Source organism: Scyliorhinus torazame, chromosome 6, assembly GCF_047496885.1.
Source record: "Scyliorhinus torazame isolate Kashiwa2021f chromosome 6, sScyTor2.1, whole genome shotgun sequence".
NCBI lineage: Eukaryota > Metazoa > Chordata > Chondrichthyes > Carcharhiniformes > Scyliorhinidae > Scyliorhinus > Scyliorhinus torazame.
The window spans coordinates 61,798,966-61,819,351 of NC_092712.1; the positions used below are offsets into that span (position 1 = coordinate 61,798,966).

At 51.8% G+C, this 20,386-nt stretch overlaps 1 protein-coding gene across 2 annotated transcripts in view; it reads right to left on the reverse strand.

The window, feature by feature from the left end:
• Window positions 1-20,386, reverse strand: part of larp4b (La ribonucleoprotein 4B) — a 190,830-nt gene that overhangs the window by 78,311 nt on the left and 92,133 nt on the right. For both annotated transcript variants that reach the window (XM_072508268.1, XM_072508269.1), the window contains exons 6-10: window positions 9,976-10,112; window positions 9,792-9,895; window positions 7,172-7,282; window positions 5,287-5,340; window positions 4,978-5,184 (exon numbers count right to left, since the gene is read on the reverse strand). In XM_072508268.1, the coding sequence (XP_072364369.1) occupies window positions 4,978-5,184; window positions 5,287-5,340; window positions 7,172-7,282; window positions 9,792-9,895; window positions 9,976-10,112 (613 nt within the window). The remainder of the gene's footprint in view (window positions 1-4,977; window positions 5,185-5,286; window positions 5,341-7,171; window positions 7,283-9,791; window positions 9,896-9,975; window positions 10,113-20,386) is intronic.

Genomic DNA, 20,386 nt, shown 5'->3' on the forward strand with positions numbered 1-20,386 from the left:
CACTTTTAACACAACAGAGAGTATCCTCTAATGTGAAACCAGTAAAGTACTGACATAGGGCATTCAAAAAGATTTGGAAAAGGAATGGATGTGATGGATTTCAATATCATATAGCAGAGAAAACTGGTGCTTACAAAGGGTAGAGGTCCATTAACAACCTATCATTTTGGGTAACCAACCCTCAATAGCAATACATGCTTTAGGACAGGGATTTACCTTCTCAAACTTGGATCACAAAGAGGAACCTTCACGGGACATATGTTTACATTGCAAAAAAAAAAAAAAAATGGAGACATTATTCAAGTCTTGAAAAGCTATTATTGAATTTCGATAGCTGCAGGACTGGAATTGGAAGACCGAGTTCACAAGCCTCAAGGTCAGAATTTAGAACTTCAAGAATACAGAGTGATAGCCATGAAATAAAGTCTTCGTAAAAACCATTCAAATCACAATGACCTGAAAAGAATTTTCACATAAAATTGAAAGTGGGGACGTGAAAAAGATTAAAAACGGGAAAATCTTCGCAAGAATACAATTCTTTTGCCAGACTGATTGAATTCCACTAAGCCCGTGGTTGATAATAGGCCTCAGTATTAGGTCTCTATTTCAGAATTCTACTCAATTATATTGTAGATCAAATAAAATGAATATTTTCTGGATGCAGTTGTCAGTAAAATTAGATTTTTAGCCAGTGTTAAACAGATGCTGAGCTGTTTCAGGATATGCATTTCATGTGAAGAAGATTGACCTACTAGACCACTGAACAAGCACACATGCCCTGTGGGAAACGATCAGTGTGCCTACAGACAGCAATTGGAAACCCTGATCCAACAGCTGTCTTCAATAATTAGATAGTCAGAGGTGATATTTTATTTTGAATAGATCCCTTGCAGATGCTGCAGAATCCTCCAATTAGTTATTGTTGTGATGTTCGAGAAACATGGTTTGAAGAGCTAAGGGATTACAAAGAAACTTCTGCTCAGTCAGTTTGCATCTTCTGAATTATCGTTGCTATTGAGAAAACACGATGGAAAATCTGCCATGGAAATACCACAGCTTAAAGGCCATTCAGAAGGGTTAACCAATCCATCTTCAAATTTGCCCGATTCTTGGAAATTAATTGAATAAAATTTGGACCTTGTACTCAAGGCATGAATGGCCAGAGAATTTAATAGCAGCCCACTATTTTGACTGCTGTTCCAGGAGTAAAATAATAGTGACTCATACTAGCATACTAAGTGGACTGCACCTTTGTAAATAGAGTGGAAATCAAATTCGCTCTTAGTGGCTACTGAAACGCAAGACCATACACTGATGCAATGCCAAGAAAGTGGAAAAAGGATATTATAGGAACGCAGGGCACAAATGAAATTCTGGCATGCCGAAAAATTGTCACAGTGAGGCAATAAATGTTAAGGCCTAGCCAGCAATGGCCACATCCTGTGAACGAACATAAGAAACACTTTTTTTTTTTCCAGACAGCTTTTTGAGACTGAGGAATCAGAATAGTTTGAAATCAATTAAGTATATAATGCACAATGTAGAAAATTTCCCAGGTGTGTCCTGTTGTGGGCCAGGGTTTAGAGAACCCCAACGTGTATCATGGAGTTCACCTGACGCACAACTTTGAATAGATTGTGGTTATGGTGAGCTCACGGATCTACTTTATAGGTGTGATGCAACAGAAATATACAGTACTTTTAAATTAAAACAATGTTTATTTATGTAACCACTTAACACGTAAGAAACCCACAGTAATCATCTTAACAACTATCAACACCAATAAATCCCCCAAAGAATACAGTACTCTCCAAGTAACTCTTCATATTTCCTTGCAACATCCATAAGACAAAAAGAAACCTTTTTAGAAAAAAGACAGCAGGTTTAACTTCACTACTGAGAACAGTTACCACATTGAAATCACCAAATGAACATTCATACGCTTGGAGAGATTCATACACATCATGCTGTGACTGCAGCTTCTCTAAAACTAAACTAAACACACCCTGGAGCTGCGAGCCCAAAGCGAAAGTAAAAGCAGACAGACAGCCCAGCTCCACCCACATTGACATGACTGATAAACACCCATTTCTTAAAGGTACATCCACTACACCTATTTTATAAACCCTCATCTCACATGACAGCCCTGTACACAAGAAACAGGACAAATTCCAGCCAGCCAATTACAGGCCTCTCAGTCTATTCTCCATCATCAGCAGTGATGGAGGCAGTCATCAACTGCTATCAAGTGGTATTTACTCAGTAATAACCTGCTCATCAATGTTCACATTAGTTTCCACCAGGGTCACTCAGCTCCTGACCTCATTACAGCCTTGGTTCAAACAGAGCTGAATGATGAGTGAGATGAGTGGAACTGCCCTTGACATCAAGGCAGCATTTATGGCATCAAGGAGCCCTTGCTAATTTGGAGCCAATGGGAATCGGGTGAAACTCTCCACAGGTTGGAGTCATATCTGGCACAAAGGAAGATAGTTGAGGTGATTGGAGGTTAATCATCACTGGTCCAGGACGATCACTGCAGGAGTTCCTCAGGGTTGTGTCCAAGGCCCAACCATCTTCAGCTGCTGCATCATAAGGTCAGAAGTGGGTATGTTCGCAGGTGACTGCACGATATTCAGCATTATTCGCGACTCTTCAGACGACAATGAAGCAGTCCCTGTCCAAACGCAGCAAGACCTGGACAATATCCATGCTTGGGCGGACAAGTGGCAAGTTACATTTGTGTCACATATGTGCCAGGCAATGATCATCTCCTACAAGAGAGTATCTAACCATCGTCCCTTGGCATTAATTGGAACTACCATCGCTGAACCTCTCACAATCAACATCTGGGGGGGGGGGTTACCATTGATCAGAAACCGAACTAGCCATATTAATACTGTGGCCAGCACAGCAGGTCAAAGGCGAGGAATCCTATGTTGAGTAACTCGTATCGAACCCCCCCCCCCCCCCCCCCCCCCCACACACACACACCCCCCCAAAAGCCTGTCCACCACCTACAAGGCACAAAAGTCCAGAGTGCAATAAAATACTCTCCACTTGTCTGGATGAGTGCAGCTCCAACATTCCAGAAGCTCGACACCATCCAGGACTAGGCAGCCCGCTTGATTGCTCACCGTCCCACAAACATTAAATCACTCCACCGACAAACAATGGCAGACGTGTACCATCTGCAAGATGCACAGCAGGAACTCGCTACGGTTCCTTAGGCAGCACCTTCCAAACCCACAACCTCTGACATCTAGGACAAGAGCCGCAACAGAGACCTGGGAACCGTACCACCTGGGTCAAAATCCTGGAACTCCCCAACAGCACTGTGGGTGTACCTAAACCTCAGGGATTGCAACAGTTCAAGACGACAATTCACCACCACAAGGGCAACTAGGGATGGGCAACAAATCTGGCCTATCCAGCGACGCCCACATCCTATAAATGAATTTTCAAAACATTGGGGTTGGCAGGTCAAAGACAAACAAAATAAACTCACTTGAGCCCATTCCCGACAACAAAAAAAAAAGTACATCATGGATTCTACTTAAGTCTTCCAAGATACAACCAGAAATTTTCCTGATCCTTCAAGCCTCTAATTAATAGCTAAATTTGGTCTTTGTATTATGCATCAAGTTGTCCTTTCAGACCACACAATAACATCTACAACATTCTGACTGGGCTGTTACATCTTCAATATCCAACGTAATGTGCATCTGCCAACTTCTGCAGCGGTGGACAAACAAGTGAACAAGTCAGTCAATACATGTCCCTCATTCTAGCAGTCCTAAAGATAAAAATTGTAGTTGGACTATTTAAAGCATGTTTACCAAATTACAAAGTGAAATCAACTTGAAGATTATCCTAGTTTTCAATCCTCATCCAGTGCAAGGGCATCTTCTTAGATCACATATACAGCGAGCTGCTTGGTACCCACTGCTGCCAATGCATGATTCTACAGAAACTTGTAAATTAAGAGCTTTGTCCACCTAGACAGCAAAAACGACTGAAATACTCAGATTTCACACTCACCACTGTACCGTGGGAAACTGGCCAAAGATTGCTCATGACCTTGCCCCCAAAAACCAAATCCCAATGCTTCCGTGCCTGGTGCAAAGCAAAAATTACCAAACCAAAGAAATTAAAGCTGGCAGCAGCTCTCAAAAGATTCAAGTTAGTAAGCATGTCCAAACTTTTTGGCTCAAAATCTTAATTCAAGGTAAATATATAACATGTGCACTGTAGGAAAGTCCTAAGCCTATGCCAATATATTTGTGTACCAATATACCGCTGCTTGATGATTCAGATGTGCATTTCATTCATTTCCCTCCTCATGGATTCCCAAGCTCGAGTCAGACGGCTAACGGAGACAACCAGTATGTGCTCCTGCCCCGCCGCCAGAATGACTCTCCCACATACTTGTCAGTGTCTGGTTCAGAGCTGAATCGCCAGACATTTGGATGGAGGCCACATGCACAATGTGAAGAAATGCTGCATGGAATGAGAGCGCTAAACAATAGAAAATATTTTTTTTTTTTAAATTAAAATTGTTTACATAACAGGCGCTAAAAGCAAATTTTCCCCCTCCAGCTAGTGAATTCTAGTACATATGAAACTGAAGGACGGAACAATTTTCTCCCAGAATATAAACTCAAGTCAAAATGAATGCAATATCCTCCATGGATGATGGATCAATTCTGCACAAAAACTAATTGAGATACCCTACCTTCCTACAGGAAGTTTCAACGGTAAAGTAGTTACTATGAAGCAATCAGATGTTTGTAAAAGCAGAAATTAGTGGCTGCATTTTGAAAGAATAATTCCATTACAGGTTTTTAATATCTTTGGTCAAATAAAAAGGCATAATAAACTCAAGAATTCTAAAAGGGTCACAATTTGCATACTATGAACACAATAAGATCAACTGGCAAGTGATGAATAGATCAATCGTAAGAACTTCACACTTACCAATGTAGGATCCAGGTAGCTATGGGTTGTTGACCAAGACTGAGGAGTAAGGAGGCTATAAAGTGGAAACTGCTGTTGGGGGCTGTATATCGGAGGCACATAAAACGATGTGTACCTCTGCTGAGTGTATAGGTTCATATCAAGAGGTCTGTAACCATTCTTTGGTAGAAAAGTGTTGATAGCCATTGGCTTTGCTTTAATCCTTGCCTGGTACAAAAAAAAATCCATTCAACTTGAGACTTGCACTACACCGCTGAATGAAATAATCAAGAAAACCAAATCAATATTAAAGTATTATTCAACTTTTACCTTTATAGGCTTCCCCTGGAACGTTTTTACTTCTTCTCGAAGGTATCTGTAAGCCTGACCAAAACAAGTAACAAGTTAATAAGTAATAAACTGGCCAATCATTTTCTAACACTATAAATGTGGTGCACAGTACAAGAATAAACTAGATATGTATACAAATCTTTCGTTAAAATGGCAGTGAGATTGTGGGAATACAACTCCACATAATGTTAGCAGGGCAGCCACAAACTCAAGATATTGATCACACTTAATGGAAACAGCTTTTTTATGCCTATAAAAACATGCTGAGAGCATTGCTATCCAGTGATTTTTATTTTTTGTTAATTATTGGAAGGGTATGAGTATTATTGGTACAGACAACATCTATTGCCCATCCATTCCATAACTGCCCTTGCTAAGGTGGTGACGAACTGCTTGCAATACATATGATACTTGTGGTGTGGGTACACCCACCAGTAGTCAGGGAAGGAGTTCCAACAGGATCATAGTCACTTCAATATTACTGGTTCACAGTCCCAAGTCACAACGGTGTGAGACTGGGAGGGGAACTTCCCATGTGTCTGCTGCCCTCGCCCTTCTACATGGTAGGTCATAAGTTAGCACAGTGCTGTTGAACATTGACAAGTTGAAGTGAATCATAGAATCCCTACAGGGCAGAAGGAGGCCATTCGGCCCATCGAGTCTGCACCTACCCTCCGAAAGAGCAACCTAACTAGGCCCATGCCCCCAGCCCATCCCCCTAATTTTCTGACACCAAGGAACAATTTAGTATGGTGGTGGTGCAGTGGATTAGCCCTGCTGCCTCATGGCGCTGAGGTCCCAGGTTCGATTCCGGCTCTGGGTCACTGTCCGTGTGGAGTTTGCACATTCTCCCCATGATTGATGGGTCTCGTCCCCACAACCCAAAGATATGTAGGTTAGGTGGATTGGCCATGGTAAATTGCCCCTTAATTGGAAAAAATGAATCGGGTACTCTAAATTTATATATTTTTTTAAATCCACCTAACCTGCACATCTTGGGCTGTGGGAGGAAACCAGAGCACCTGGAGGAAACCCAAGCAGACACGGGGAGAATGTGCAAATTCTACACAGTCACCCAAGGCTGGACTTGAACCAAAAACAAGCTCAGCATACTCTGCTAAAAGTAATTCAGCCAGAATCATCCATGGGTCCTCGCTCAGGTATTAACTCAGTTTCCATAGTTTTATTTAATATTTGAAATTGGAACATTACAAAATTAAACTCTAATTATTGGAAAACTCCTTATAAATGGCACAGGTGGAAACATTATTTGAAAATAATAAAAATAATTATATATGCAGGCTGTTTATTCTGGAAGTTACACACTGCTGTGAACAGTTTAAAGTGACAAACGGTTTTGTAATTATATTTACGGACAAAGTGGATACTTCTAACAATTTGGTCATTTCCTTTTTATGCATAATATTAGGGGCATTAATTCCAGGAAATTGAAGGAATTTCATTTCAAGCACCCAATGTGAACATAAAATACATTGATTACTTTGATGCAAAGTAATAATCTGTTTCAGCCCAAAGAGCACCCTCTACTGCACTTGTTGAGTATCACCCTGTTCCAACTTTCCACAGCCACCAATCTTTGAATTATCTATCGATTGTTGGGCTGCAGACTTGCATTCAACTGCATCAAAATGACCCAATCTATTCTAAATAGTCATCTGAACAAAGCGCAGGTGACTACCGCACCTTAAATCTCGGCTCATTCTGAACTGAGATCCCAGAACTGAAAATGCAATTGGTCAGACACAATCCAAGTTTAAAAGACTCTTATAAGTCAATGTCCAGAACATGTAATTAAACTGCCAAAAGAAGTATACAAAATGTTGGCAAGAAGATCTGGCTTTACCTGCTGTGCATCAGCCTCTGATTCAAAGGTGATAAACCAGTTGTCATTGTAGGCAAACTCACAACTCATGAACTTCGGAAAATTCTCTCCTTTGAAGAGCGCTTCTACCTCCTGGGGGAGGGGGAAAAGTTAGCTGGTTGATTATGGTGTACACAATCCATGTGGGATGTTCTTTCATTCAAACATTAATTTTTCCTCTCCACCGCCCTACCCCCAAAAAAATTACTTGCCGCACCCCCTTGCACTAATTTCTTGTACAAATACTCAATATTCAATTCACTTTAACCTGAACAACTTCAGACACGCACTGATTTCAGTTGTGGTCAAAGAGACTGCTCTGCGGCTTAACATGGTGATGATTTATCGGAAAGTGATGCTTGGCAAAAAGGGGAAACACGATTCAAATGTTTTCATTCACGGGATGTGGGCGCTACTGGCTACTCCAGCATTCATTGGCCAGGTGAATGAGGAAGGAGCTGTGCTCCGAAATCTTGTGATTCGAAACAAATGTGTTGGACTCTAACCTAGTGTTGTAAGACTTCTTACTGTTCTTGAACATATGCAGACCAAGTGGTATGGGTACACCCGCAGTGCAGTTTGGGAGATTCTTAATTTTGACTTGAGCGACAGTGAAGAAACAGCAATATACTTCCAAGTCAGGATGGGAGGGAGTGGAGGGAGGGATTTTTGTTGGGAGTTGTGGAGAGTATTCTTGTAGCCACCGTATTCATACTAGTCCAGTTCAGTTTCTGGTCAATTGTAACTGCCAGGATGTTGATATTGGGGGTTTCAGCAATACTCATGCCATTGAATGTTAAGGGACAATAGTTAGATTCTCTCTTGTTGGAGATGGTCTTTGCCTGGCACTTGTGGCATGATGTTACTCATCATATCAGCCCAAGCCAGAATATTCCCCAGGTCTTGCTGCATTTGGACATGGACTGCTTCAGTATGTGTGCAGTCATGAATGGTGCTGAATATTGTGCAATGATGTGCAATGAGGGGCAAACAACCCATTTTTGACCTTATAATGGAAGAAAGGTCATTGGTGAAGCAGTTCAAGATGGTTGGGCCAAGGAACTCCTGCAGTGATGTCCAGGAACGGAGATGATCGACGTCCAACAACCACAACCATCTTCCATTGTGCTATGTATGACTTCAACCAGCAGTGTTGTACCCGACTCCCATCGACTCCAGTTTTGCAAGGGCAACTTGATGCCACAAATGGTCAAATCCTGCCTTGATGTCAAAAGCAGTCACTCTCACCTCTGAAGTTCAGCTCTTTTGTCCATGCATGAACCAAGGCTGTAATGAGTCCGGGAGCTAAGTGACCCTGACCAAACTCAAAATGAGCATCAGTGAGTAGGTTATTGCTAAGTGCTGCTTGATAGTACTGCTGATGACTCCTTCAATCACTTTACTGGTGATAGATGGCAGACTGATGGTGGTAATTGGCCTGCTGTGTGTGTACAGGACATATCTTGGAAAGGGGAGACATTGGCGTAGTGGTATTGTCACTGGACTAGTAATCCAGAGACAAAGGGTACTGGCTCTGGGGACCCGGGTTCAAATTCCACCATAACAGATGCTGAAATAGGAATTCAATAAAAATCTGGAATTAAAAGTCTAATAATGATCATAAAACCATTGTTGATTGTTGTAAAAACCCATCTGATTCACTGATATCCTTTTGGGAAGGAAATCTGTTCCCCTTATCTGGTCTGGCGTACACATGTCACCAGATCCACAACAATGTGCTTGACTCTTAATGCCCTCAGGAATAGGCAATAAATGCTGACCCTACCAGAGACGCCCACATTCCACAAATGAACAGAAAATTACGCATTGTCTTCTAGATGCAAGTGTTGGGAGCTAAACTGGAGCAGCTTGTAAGTTCTGGAGCACAAGTCTTCTGTACTATTGCTGGAATTTTGCCAGGGCACATAGCCTTTGCAGTATCCAGTACTTTCAGCCATTACTTGATATCATGTAGAGTGAATCAAATTGGCTGAAGACTGGCAAATATGATGCTGGGGACCTCAGGAGACTAAGAAGGATTCTCCTTGCGGCACTACTAGCTGGAGACAGTTGGAAATGCCTACGTTTGCACTGCCTGCACTACTGCCTCACAGCGCCAGGGACCCAGGTTCAATTCCAGTCTTGGGTGAGTTTGTGTGGAGTTTGTACGTTCTCCTGTGTCTGCGTGGGTTTTCTCCGGGTCCTCACATTCCGTCCCACAGTCCATAGATCTGCAAATTAGGTGGATTGGCCATGCTAAATTGCCCCCTCCTGTCCAAAAGGTTAGGTGGGGTTATTGAGTTATGGGGATATGGTGAGGGCTTGGGCCTCGGTCGGGTGCTGTTTCAGAGGGTCGGTGTGGCCTCAATAGACCGAATGGCGTCCTTCTGCACTGTAGTAATCCTATTCTGGGCACCCCCCCCCCGTATTGAGGATGGGGCTTACGCAAATTATGCTGGATCTGCTTGTTCATTGTTGCACCGGATTTTAGACAAACTTCTACATTCCATTTTTGATAGCTTTTGATGATGCGCGTGATTTGATACAATTTTTAAAATTCATTTAAAATGCTTTATTTAAAGAGTTTTTATTTCGTTCTTACCTCAATGGGTGTTGACTCTGGTACTTCTCGTAGAATTACAATGCATCGGTTTTGATTTGGCCTGACTTTCTCCCCCTTCTCATCCACTTGGACCAAAGGCAACGCTAAATAAATTGCAGGATATTTTCAGCAACAATTTCTTTTCAAAATACTGCTTTATATATAAAATGCAACACAAACTTACATCTCAAAACTTCAATAATCAGGTCCACATCTGTGCTCAGCTTCTTCACGTGGTCAAGGTTTGCTACAGTCAGTATTGGCACATACTGGTCACTATCCATTTGGGAGACTAGGTACATATCAGTGGCCAGATTTTCACTGCAAATCAAAAAACAATTTAAAGTGAACAACCAGTCATTTCTGCGTTCCAAGTTCCTCAAGTACGCTGTTCAGGGTTTGTATGCCTAGAACTATTGGTGATCTGCCCAATGGCAGGTGCTCAGTTCATTTCTCCACATCAAGGTCCTGCACTTTCCTGGAGTTGCGCGCAAGAGCCTCCCATTTGCAACTTAAATGAGCAACATGACGAGAAAAAGAATATTAGGTGGCCTCCCACAGCCTTCAAGGTGCATGTTTAAAGGAAACAAGTCCTCTTTCCCAAGGACCCTCCACGTGCAAGCAGTTGTTGTCTTAAGGTCCGAGGTTACCACCATTATTGCCAAATATTTGCTGGTTCCACCAACATTGGTTATAACCCACAGGACAGGGTCGATAACCCAGAGGTCTCAAGTCACACTGTTACCCTGTGCCCACATACCAGCTTAAAATGCTCTAGTGAGCTATTTCAAGTTAGAAGGCAAAGCACATCGCGGATGGTAAATTTACAGATATACATTAAGTAACCGAACAGATCAGGGAGCGGCAGAAATCAATTACCGGTTATGCATCTAAATCAAGACAGAAATTGGGGCACAGCTTTGATCTTAATAAAGCATATAAGCAAACATTTCTAGTCACTGTCCTTGGGCAGAACACATGTAGAGTTATGAATTGGGCCAGCACAGTGGTTAGCACTGCGACCTCAAGGCACCGAGGTCTCAGATTCGATCCCGGGTCACTGTCCGTATGGAGTTTGCACATTCTCCCAGTGTTCGCATGGGTTTCGACCCCACAACCCAAAGATGTGCAGGGTAGGTGGATTGGCCATGCTAAATTGCTCCTTAATTGGAAAAAAAATGAATTTGGTATTCTAAATTTATTCTTTAAAAAAGTATGAGGTGGACTGGGTTTGGCTTTAACGTTTGATGAATACATGATTAGCCATAGTCTGCATTCAGATGTCCTAAGGAGTGATCTTGATTTGGTGCATTGTTTCCTGGGATGCTAAAGTCTGGCAACCCGAACTTTGCTGGATCTCCATGAAGGTCATTGCCACCGCTCCAACTCCAGCCAGCCCTCACTCTCCAACTTGGACAAACTTTTGGGTCCCTTTTCTTTATAAATCGATTTTTTCTTTTAATTCACGTTGACTGGTTGCTAAGTTAGGTCTTTCCAAACTGATGACGGAGATGATAATAATTATTAGTGTCACAAGTAGGCTCACATTAACAATGCTACAAAGTTATTGTGGAAATCCCCTAGTCACCACACTACGGCACCTGTTCAGGTACATGGAGGGAGAATTCAGAACGTCCAATTCCCCTACTCCTAACAAGCACGTCTTTCAGGACTTGCGGGAGGAAACGGGAGCACCCGGAGGAAACCTACGCAGACACGGGGAGAACATGCAGACTCAGCACAGACAGTGACCCAAGCTGGGAATTGAACCCTGGTCCTGTGAAGCAACAGTGCTAACTATGCTGCGACATGATAGGTTTTACTATTATACCATATTGTAGTAGACACTTTGTAGAAAAGGTCAAGCTATGTCTGTGCACCTTCGCATCTAATGTAAAAAGTTGTGCCAGCAGAAAGTTCCCTTGATGGCTACATCTACAGGAAGTATCATTAGCTGCAGAAACTCTAGCTGCAGCTAGAGGCACTATGATGCATTCAAACGGTGGAGGTTTACATGGATTTCACATTTAGAGAGACAGTCAGACTACAGCCAAGTGCACAAGTTGAGAGGAAATGGATAACCGCCAAAAAGAGAAACATAGGTAGCGTCTCTCTCCAACCACTTTTCCATTTTGGATACTGGTGAGTGAGGTGCTTCCTCAGAGGACTGTAGCAAGAACAAAATTTGCAGCAGCACAGGTGATTCAGCTGCACAGGAGGAGGAAGAATTGAAGTGAGATAGTGGCAGGGAATTCAATAGTTAGGAGCATAGAGGTGTTTCTGCAGCAGTGGACATGTCTCCAGGATATGTTGTCTCCTGGTACCAGGGTCAAGGATGTCAGAGTGGCCGCAGGACACTTTAATTCGTTATACGGGATGGGGGATTTGCTGGCTAGGCCTGCATTATCACCCATCCTAGCTGTCCTCGAAACGGTGGTAGTGAGCTGCCTTCTTGAACCACTGTAGTCCGAGAGGTGTAGGAACCCCCAGTGCTGTTCAGGAACAAATTCCAGTATTTTGACCAAGTGACAAGTGAAGGAACGCCGATATAGTTCCAAGTCAGGGTGAGTGAGTGACTTGGTAGGCGATCCTCCAGGTGGGGGTATTCCAATATATCAGCTGCCCTTGTCCTTCTAGCCCAGTTCAGTTTCTGTCAAAGGGTTCAACAATGGTAATGCCATTGAATGTCAAGGGGCGATGGTTAGATGCTCTCTTGTAGGAGATGTCACGGCGCGAATGTTACTTGTCACTTGTTAGTTCAAGCTGTAACTGAACAGCTCAGCCAAGGACACAACAAGATCTGGAACACAAGTCTTCTGGAATATTGTCAGGGTCCATAGCCGCTGCAGTATCTAGTGCCTTCAGCTGTTTCTCGAGATGATGTTGAGTGAATCGAATTGGCTGAAAACTGACATCGGTAATGCTGCAGACCTCCGGAGGCAGAGATGAATCATCCACTTGGCACATCTGGCTGAAGATGCTAGCAAATGATTCTGCCTGATCTTATGCACTGATGTGCTAAGCTCCTCCATCACAGAGCTATTAGCTGCTGCTGCTTATACTGTTTGGCACACAATACTGTGTTGTAGCTTCACAAGGTTTTTAGGTATGTCTGGTGTTGCTCCTGGCATGCCTGCCTGCACTCTTCAATTAACCTGGGTTGATCCCCTGGCTTGGTGGCAATTGTAGAGTGGGGATATGCTGGGCCATGAGGTTACAGATTGCGGTGAAGTACAATTCTGCTGCTGCTGATGGTCCACAGCACTTCATGGATGCCCAGTCTTGAGCTGCTAGATCGATTTGAGGTCTATCCAATTTAGTACGGGGCAGTGGGTATCCTCAATGTGAAAACGGTACTTGGTCTCCACAACGGCTATGCAGTGCTCACTTCTCCAGTCAATGGACAGTTGCATCTGCGGCAGGCAGGTTGATGATGATGAGGTCAAGTATGTTTTCCCCTCTTGTTGACTTCCTCACCACCTGCTGCAGTACCAGCCTAGCAGCGAAATCATAGAATCCCTACAGTGCACAAGGAAGCTATTTGGTCCATCAAGTCTGCACCGGCCCTATCCCCGTAACCCCACCCAGGGGCTTTTTAGCATGGCCAATCCACCTAACCTGAAAATGAAATGAAAATCACTTATTGTCACAAGTAGGCTTCAAATGAAGTTATTGTGAAAAGTCCCGAGTCGCCACATTCCGGCGCCTGTTCGGGGAGGCTGGTACGGGAATTGAACAGTGCTGCTGGCCTGCCTTGGTCTGCTTTAAAAGTCAGCGATTTAGCCCCAGTGTGCTAAACCAGCCCCTGCACATTTTTAGACTGTGGGAGGAAACCAGATCACCCGGCACAAACACACGCAGACATGAGAAGAATGTGCAAACTCCACACATAACAGTCGATTTGTTGAGGTCACCTAGGTCAACTCCCTGCCAACTGTGCTGCCATCCATCTCTGCTGGGTCTGTGTTGCCAGTGGATCAGGACATACCTAGGAATGGGTGTCTGGGACATTATCTGTAAGGTATGATTCCATGAGGCTGTTGCTCAACTGTCTGTGAGACAGCGCTCCCATTAGCACAAGCCCCCAGAATAGGAAGGAGGACTTTGCAGGGTGGATAGGGCTGGGTTTGCCATTGTCGTCTCTGGTACCTTGGTCAATGCAGGTGGTCCATCCGGTTTAATTGCTTTTTGTTTCATTTGTAGCAGTTGGATGCAACTGAGTGGCTTGCGAAGGCAAGAGTCCATCACATTGCTGCGGGTCTGGAGTCAGATGCAGGCCAGATGGGTTTTTACAACAATCTTGTGATCATTAGACTTTTAAATTCAGTTTTAAAATCCTGGTTTTAAATTCCACCATCTGCCATGTTTGGAATTAAACTCAAGATTCCCAGAGCAATATTCTGGGAAGAGAGAGAAGAGTGTGAACAGCTAGAAGTCATGGTCCACATTGGGACCAATGGCAAAGGTAGTATGGCCAATTCAACTGCCTGCACATCAATGGGTTGTGGGGGTGAGATCCACGCAGATACACGGGGAATATGCAAACTCCACAAGGACAGTGACCGGGGGCTGGGATCGAACCCAGACCCTCGGCGGTGTGAGGCAGCAGTGCCAATAATGCACCACCGTGCTGCCCCACGAGCAATAATCTCAGGATTACTCCCAGCACCAGTAGCATAGGAACAGTAAGCTTGAGCAGTTCAACGTGGCTGGAGAAAAGAAGTCAAAGAACAAAGAACAAAGAAATGTACAGCACAGGAACAGGCCCTTCGGCCCTCCAAGCCCGTACCGACCATACTGCCCGACTAAACTACAATCTTCTACACTTCCTGGGTCCGTATCCTTCTATTCCCATCCTATTCATATATTTGTCAAGATGCCCCTTAAATGTCCCTATCGTCCCTGCTTCCACTAACTCCTCGGGTAGTGAGTTCCAGGCACCCACTACCCTCTGCGTAAAAAACTTGCCTCGTACATCTACTCTAAACCTTGCCCCCTCTCACCTTAAACCTATGCCCCCTAGTAATTGACCCCTCTACCCTGGGAAAAGCCTCTGACTATCCACTCTGTCTATGCCCCTCATAATTTTGTATACCTCTATCAGGTCGCCCCTCAACCTCCTTCGTTCCAGTGAGAACAAACCGAGTTTATTCAATCGCTCCTCATAGCTTATGCCCTCCATATCAGGCAACATTCTGGTAAATCTCTTCTGCACCCTCTCTAAAGCCTCCACATCCTTCTGGTAGTGTGGCGACCAGAATTGAACACTATACTCCAAGTGTGGCCTAACTAAGGTTCTATACAGCTGCAACATGACTTGCCAATTCTTATACTCAATGCCCCGGCCAATGAAGGCAAGCATGCCGTATGCCTTCTTGACTACCTTCTCCACCTGTATTGCCCCTTTCAATGACTGTGGACCTGTACTCCTAGATCTCTTTGACTGTCAATACTCTTGAGGGTTCTACCATTCACTGTATATTCCCTACCTGCATTAGCCCTTCCAAAATGCATTACCTCACATTTGTCCGGATTAAACTCCAAGTCGGAGGAGAACATTTGCTTTCTGAGGCATTGGAGCCAGTTCTGGAGCAGGTGTGACCTGGACAAGGGAGTATCGGTTACACACCTTAACAGAACTGACTAATGTCCTTGTGGGGAGGTTTGCTAGCTTTGTGAGGGAAGGTTCGGAGGAGTTCAAAGTAGATTGACATAGGGATGGGAACTTATGGGGAAATTCAGAGTGGAGAGAGCGAGAGCGGGCGCGGAGAGAGCGAGAGCGGGCGCGGAGAGAGCGAGAGCGGGCGCGGAGAGAGCGAGAGCGGGCGCGGAGAGAGCGAGAGCGGGCGCGGAGAGAGCTGAGAGCGGGCGCGGAGAGAGCGAGAGCGGGCGCGGAGAGAGCGAGAGCGGGCGCGGAGAGAGCGAGAGCGGGCGCGGAGAGAGCGAGAGCGGGCGCGGAGAGAGCGAGAGCGGGCGCGGAGAGAGCGAGAGCGGGCGCGGAGAGAGCGAGAGCGGGCGCGGAGAGAGCGAGAGCGGGCGCGGAGAGAGCGAGAGCGGGCGCGGAGAGAGCGAGAGCGGGCGCGGAGAGAGCGAGAGCGGGCGCGGAGAGAGCGAGAGCGGGCGCGGAGAGAGCGAGAGCGGGCGCGGAGAGAGCGAGAGCGGGCGCGGAGAGAGCGAGAGCGGGCGCGGAGAGAGCGAGAGCGGGCGCGGAGAGAGCGAGAGCGGGCGCGGAGAGAGCGAGAGCGGGCGCGGAGAGAGCGAGAGCGGGCGCGGAGAGAGCGAGAGCGGGCGCGGAGAGAGCGAGAGCGGGCGCGGAGAGAGCGAGAGCGGGCGCCGAGAGAGCGAGAGCGGGCGCCGAGAGAGCGAGAGCGGGCGCCGAGAGAGCGAGAGCGGGCGCCGAGAGAGCGAGAGCGGGCGCCGAGAGAGCGAGAGCGGGCGCCGAGAGAGCGAGAGCGGGCGCCGAGAGAGCGAGAGCGGGCGCCGAGAGAGCGAGAGCGGGCGCCGAGAGAGCGAGAGCGGGCGCCGAGAGAGCGAGAGCGGGCGCCGAGAGAGCGAGAGCGGGCGCCGAGAGAGCGAGAGCGGGCGCGGAGAGAGCGAGAGCGGGCGCGGAGAGAGCGAGAGCGGGCGCGGAGAGAGCGAGAGCGGGCGCGGAGAGAGCGAGAGCGGGCGCGGAGAGAGCGAGAGCGGGCGCGAGAGAGCGAGAGCGGGCGCGGAGAGAGCGAGAGCGGGCGCGGAGAGAGCGAGAGCGGGCGCCGAGAGAGCGAGAGCGGGCGCCGAGAGAGCGAGAGCGGGCGCCGAGAGAGCGAGAGCGGGCGCCGAGAGAGCGAGAGCGGGCGCCGAGAGAGCGAGAGCGGGCGCCGAGAGAGCGAGAGCGGGCGCCGAGAGAGCGAGAGCGGGCGCCGAGAGAGCGAGAGCGGGCGCCGAGAGAGCGAGAGCGGGCGCGAGAGAGCGAGAGCGGGCGCCGAGAGAGCGAGAGCGGGCGCCGAGAGAGCGAGAGCGGGCGCGAGAGAGCGAGAGCGGCGCCGAGAGAGCGAGAGCGGGCGCCGAGAGAGCGAGAGCGGGCGCCGAGAGAGCGAGAGCGGGCGCCGAGAGAGCGAGAGCGGGCGCCGAGAGAGCGAGAGCGGGCGCCGAGAGAGCAGAGCGGGCGCCGAGAGAGCGAGAGCGGGCGCCGAGAGAGCGAGAGCGGGCGCCGAGAGAGCGAGAGCGGGCGCCGAGAGAGCGAGAGCGGGCGCCGAGAGAGCGAGAGCGGGCGCCGAGAGAGCGAGAGCGGGCGCCGAGAGAGCGAGAGCGGGCGCCGAGAGAGCGAGAGCGGGCGCCGAGAGAGCGAGAGCGGGCGCCGAGAGAGCGAGAGCGGGCGCCGAGAGAGCGAGAGCGGGCGCCGAGAGAGCGAGAGCGGGCGCCGAGAGAGCGAGAGCGGGCGCCGAGAGAGCGAGAGCGGGCGCCGAGAGAGCGAGAGCGGGCGCCGAGAGAGCGAGAGCGGGCGCCGAGAGAGCGAGAGCGGGCGCCGAGAGAGCGAGAGCGGGCGCCGAGAGAGCGAGAGCGGGCGCCGAGAGAGCGAGAGCGGGCGCCGAGAGAGCGAGAGCGGGCGCCGAGAGAGCGAGAGCGGGCGCCGAGAGAGCGAGAGCGGGCGCCGAGAGAGCGAGAGCGGGCGCCGAGAGAGCGAGAGCGGGCGCCGAGAGAGCGAGAGCGGGCGCCGAGAGAGCGAGAGCGGGCGCCGAGAGAGCGAGAGCGGGCGCCGAGAGAGCGAGAGCGGGCGCCGAGAGAGCGAGAGCGGGCGCCGAGAGAGCGAGAGCGGGCGCCGAGAGAGCGAGAGCGGGCGCCGAGAGAGCGAGAGCGGGCGCCGAGAGAGCGAGAGCGGGCGCCGAGAGAGCGAGAGCGGGCGCCGAGAGAGCGAGAGCGGGCGCCGAGAGAGCGAGAGCGGGCGCGAGAGAGCGAGAGCGGGCGCCGAGGAGCGAGAGCGGGCGCCGAGAGAGCGAGAGCGGGCGCCGAGAGAGCGAGAGCGGGCGCCGAGAGAGCGAGAGCGGGCGCCGAGAGAGCGAGAGCGGGCGCCGAGAGAGCGAGAGCGGGCGCCGAGAGAGCGAGAGCGGGCGCCGAGAGAGCGAGAGCGGGCGCCGAGAGAGCGAGAGCGGGCGCCGAGAGAGCGAGAGCGGGCGCCGAGAGAGCGAGAGCGGCGCCGAGAGAGCGAGAGCGGGCGCCGAGAGAGCGAGAGCGGGCGCCGAGAGAGCGAGAGCGGGCGCCGAGAGAGCGAGAGCGGGCGCCGAGAGAGCGAGAGCGGGCGCCGAGAGAGCGAGAGCGGGCGCCGAGAGAGCGAGAGCGGGCGCCGAGAGAGCGAGAGCGGGCGCCGAGAGAGCGAGAGCGGGCGCCGAGAGAGCGAGAGCGGGCGCCGAGAGAGCGAGAGCGGGCGCCGACAGAGCGAGAGCGGGCGCCGACAGAGCGAGAGCGGGCGCCGACAGAGCGAGAGCGGGCGCCGACAGAGCGAGAGCGGGCGCCGACAGAGCGAGAGCGAGAGCGGGCGCCGACAGAGCGAGAGCGAGAGCGGGCGCCGACAGAGCGAGAGCGAGAGCGGGCGCCGACAGAGCGAGAGCGAGAGCGGGCGCCGACAGAGCGAGAGCGAGAGCGGGCGCCGACAGAGCGAGAGCGAGAGCGGGCGCCGACAGAGCGAGAGCGAGAGCGGGCGCCGACAGAGCGAGAGCGAGAGCGGGCGCCGACAGAGCGGGCGCCGACAGAGCGGGCGCCGACAGAGCGGGCGCCGAGAGAGCGGGCGCCGAGAGAGCGGGCGCCGAGAGAGCGGGCGCCGAGAGAGAGCGGGCGCCGAGAGAGCGGGCGCCGAGAGAGCGGGCGCCGAGAGAGCGGGCGCCGAGAGAGCGGGCGCCGAGAGAGCGGGCGCCGAGAGAGCGGCCGCCGAGAGAGCGGGCGCCGAGAGAGCGGGCGCCGAGAGAGCGGGAGGGGCGCCGAGAGAGCGGGCGCCGAGCAGAGCGGGCGCCGACAGAGCGGGCGCCGACAGAGGCGGGCGCCGACAGAGCGGGCGCCCGACAGAGCGGGCGCCGACAGAGGCGGGGCGCCGAAGAGCGGGCGCCGACAGAGCGGGCGCCGACAGAGCGGGCGCCGACAGAGCGGGCGCCGACAGAGCGGGCGCCGACAGAGCGGGGCGCCGACAGAGCGGGCGCCGACAGAGCGGGCGCCGACAGAGCGGGCGCCGGACAGAGCGGGCGCCGACAGAGCGGGCGCCGACAGAGCGGGCGCCGACAGAGCGGGCGCGACAGAGCGGGCGCCGACAGAGCGGGGCGCCGACAGAGCGGGCGCCGACAGAGCGGGCGCCGAGAGAGCGGGCGCCGACAGAGCGGGCGCCGACAGAGCGGGCGCCGAGAGAGCGGGGCGCCGAGAGAGCGGGCGCCGATGAGAGCGGGCGCCGAGAGAGCGGGCGCCGACAGAGCGGGCGCCGACAGAGCGGGCGCCGACAGAGCGGGCGCCGACAGAGCGGGCGCCGACAGAGCGGGCGCCGACAGAGCGGGCGCCGACAGAGCGGGCGCCGACAGAGCGGGCGCCGACAGAGCGGGCGCCGACAGAGCGGGCGCCGACAGAGCGGGCGCCGACAGAGCGGGCGCCGACAGAGCGGGCGCCGACAGAGCGGGCGCCGACAGAGCGGGCGCCGACAGAGCGGGCGCCGACAGAGCGGGCGCCGACAGAGCGGGCGCCGACAGAGCGGGCGGCCGACAGAGCGGGCGCCGACAGAGCGGGCGCCGACAGAGCGGGCGCCGACAGAGCGGGCGCCGACAGAGCGGGCGCCGACAGAGCGGGCGCCGACAGAGCGGGCGCCGACAGAGCGGGCGCCGACAGAGCGGGCGCCGACAGAGCGGGCGCCGACAGAGCGGGGCGCCGACAGAGCGGGCGCCGACAGAGCGGGCGCCGACAGAGCGGGGCGCCGACAGAGCGGGCGCCGACAGAGCGGGCGCGACAGAGCGGGCGCCGACAGAGCGGGCGCCGACAGAGCGGGCGCCGACAGAGCGGGCGCCGACAGAGCGGCGCCGACAGAGCGGGCGCCGACAGAGCGGGCGCCGACAGAGCGGCGCCCGCCCGACAGAGCGGCCCGAGCGCCGACAGAGCGGGCGCCGACAGAGCGGGCGCCGACAGAGCGGGGGCGCCGACAGAGCGGGCGCCGACAGAGCGGGCGCCGACAGAGCGGGGCGCCGACACAGAGCGGGCGCCGACAGAGCGGGCGCCGACAGAGCGGGCGCCGACAGAGCGGGCGCCGACAGAGCGGGCGCCCGACAGAGCGGGCGCCGACAGAGCGGGCGCCGACAGAGCGAGAGCGGGCGCCGACAGAGCGCAGAGCGGGCGCCGACAGAGCGAGAGCGGGCGCCGACAGAGCGAGAGCGGGCGCCGACAGAGCGAGAGCGGGCGCCGACAGAGCGAGAGCGGGCGCCGACAGAGCGAGAGCGGGCGCCGACAGAGCGAGAGCGGGCGCCGACAGAGCCGAGAGCGGGCGCCGACAGAGCGAGAGCGGGCGCCGACAGAGCGAGAGCGGGCGCCGACAGAGCGAGAGCGGGCGCCGCAGAGCGAGAGCGGGCGCCGACAGAGCGAGAGCGGGCGCCGAC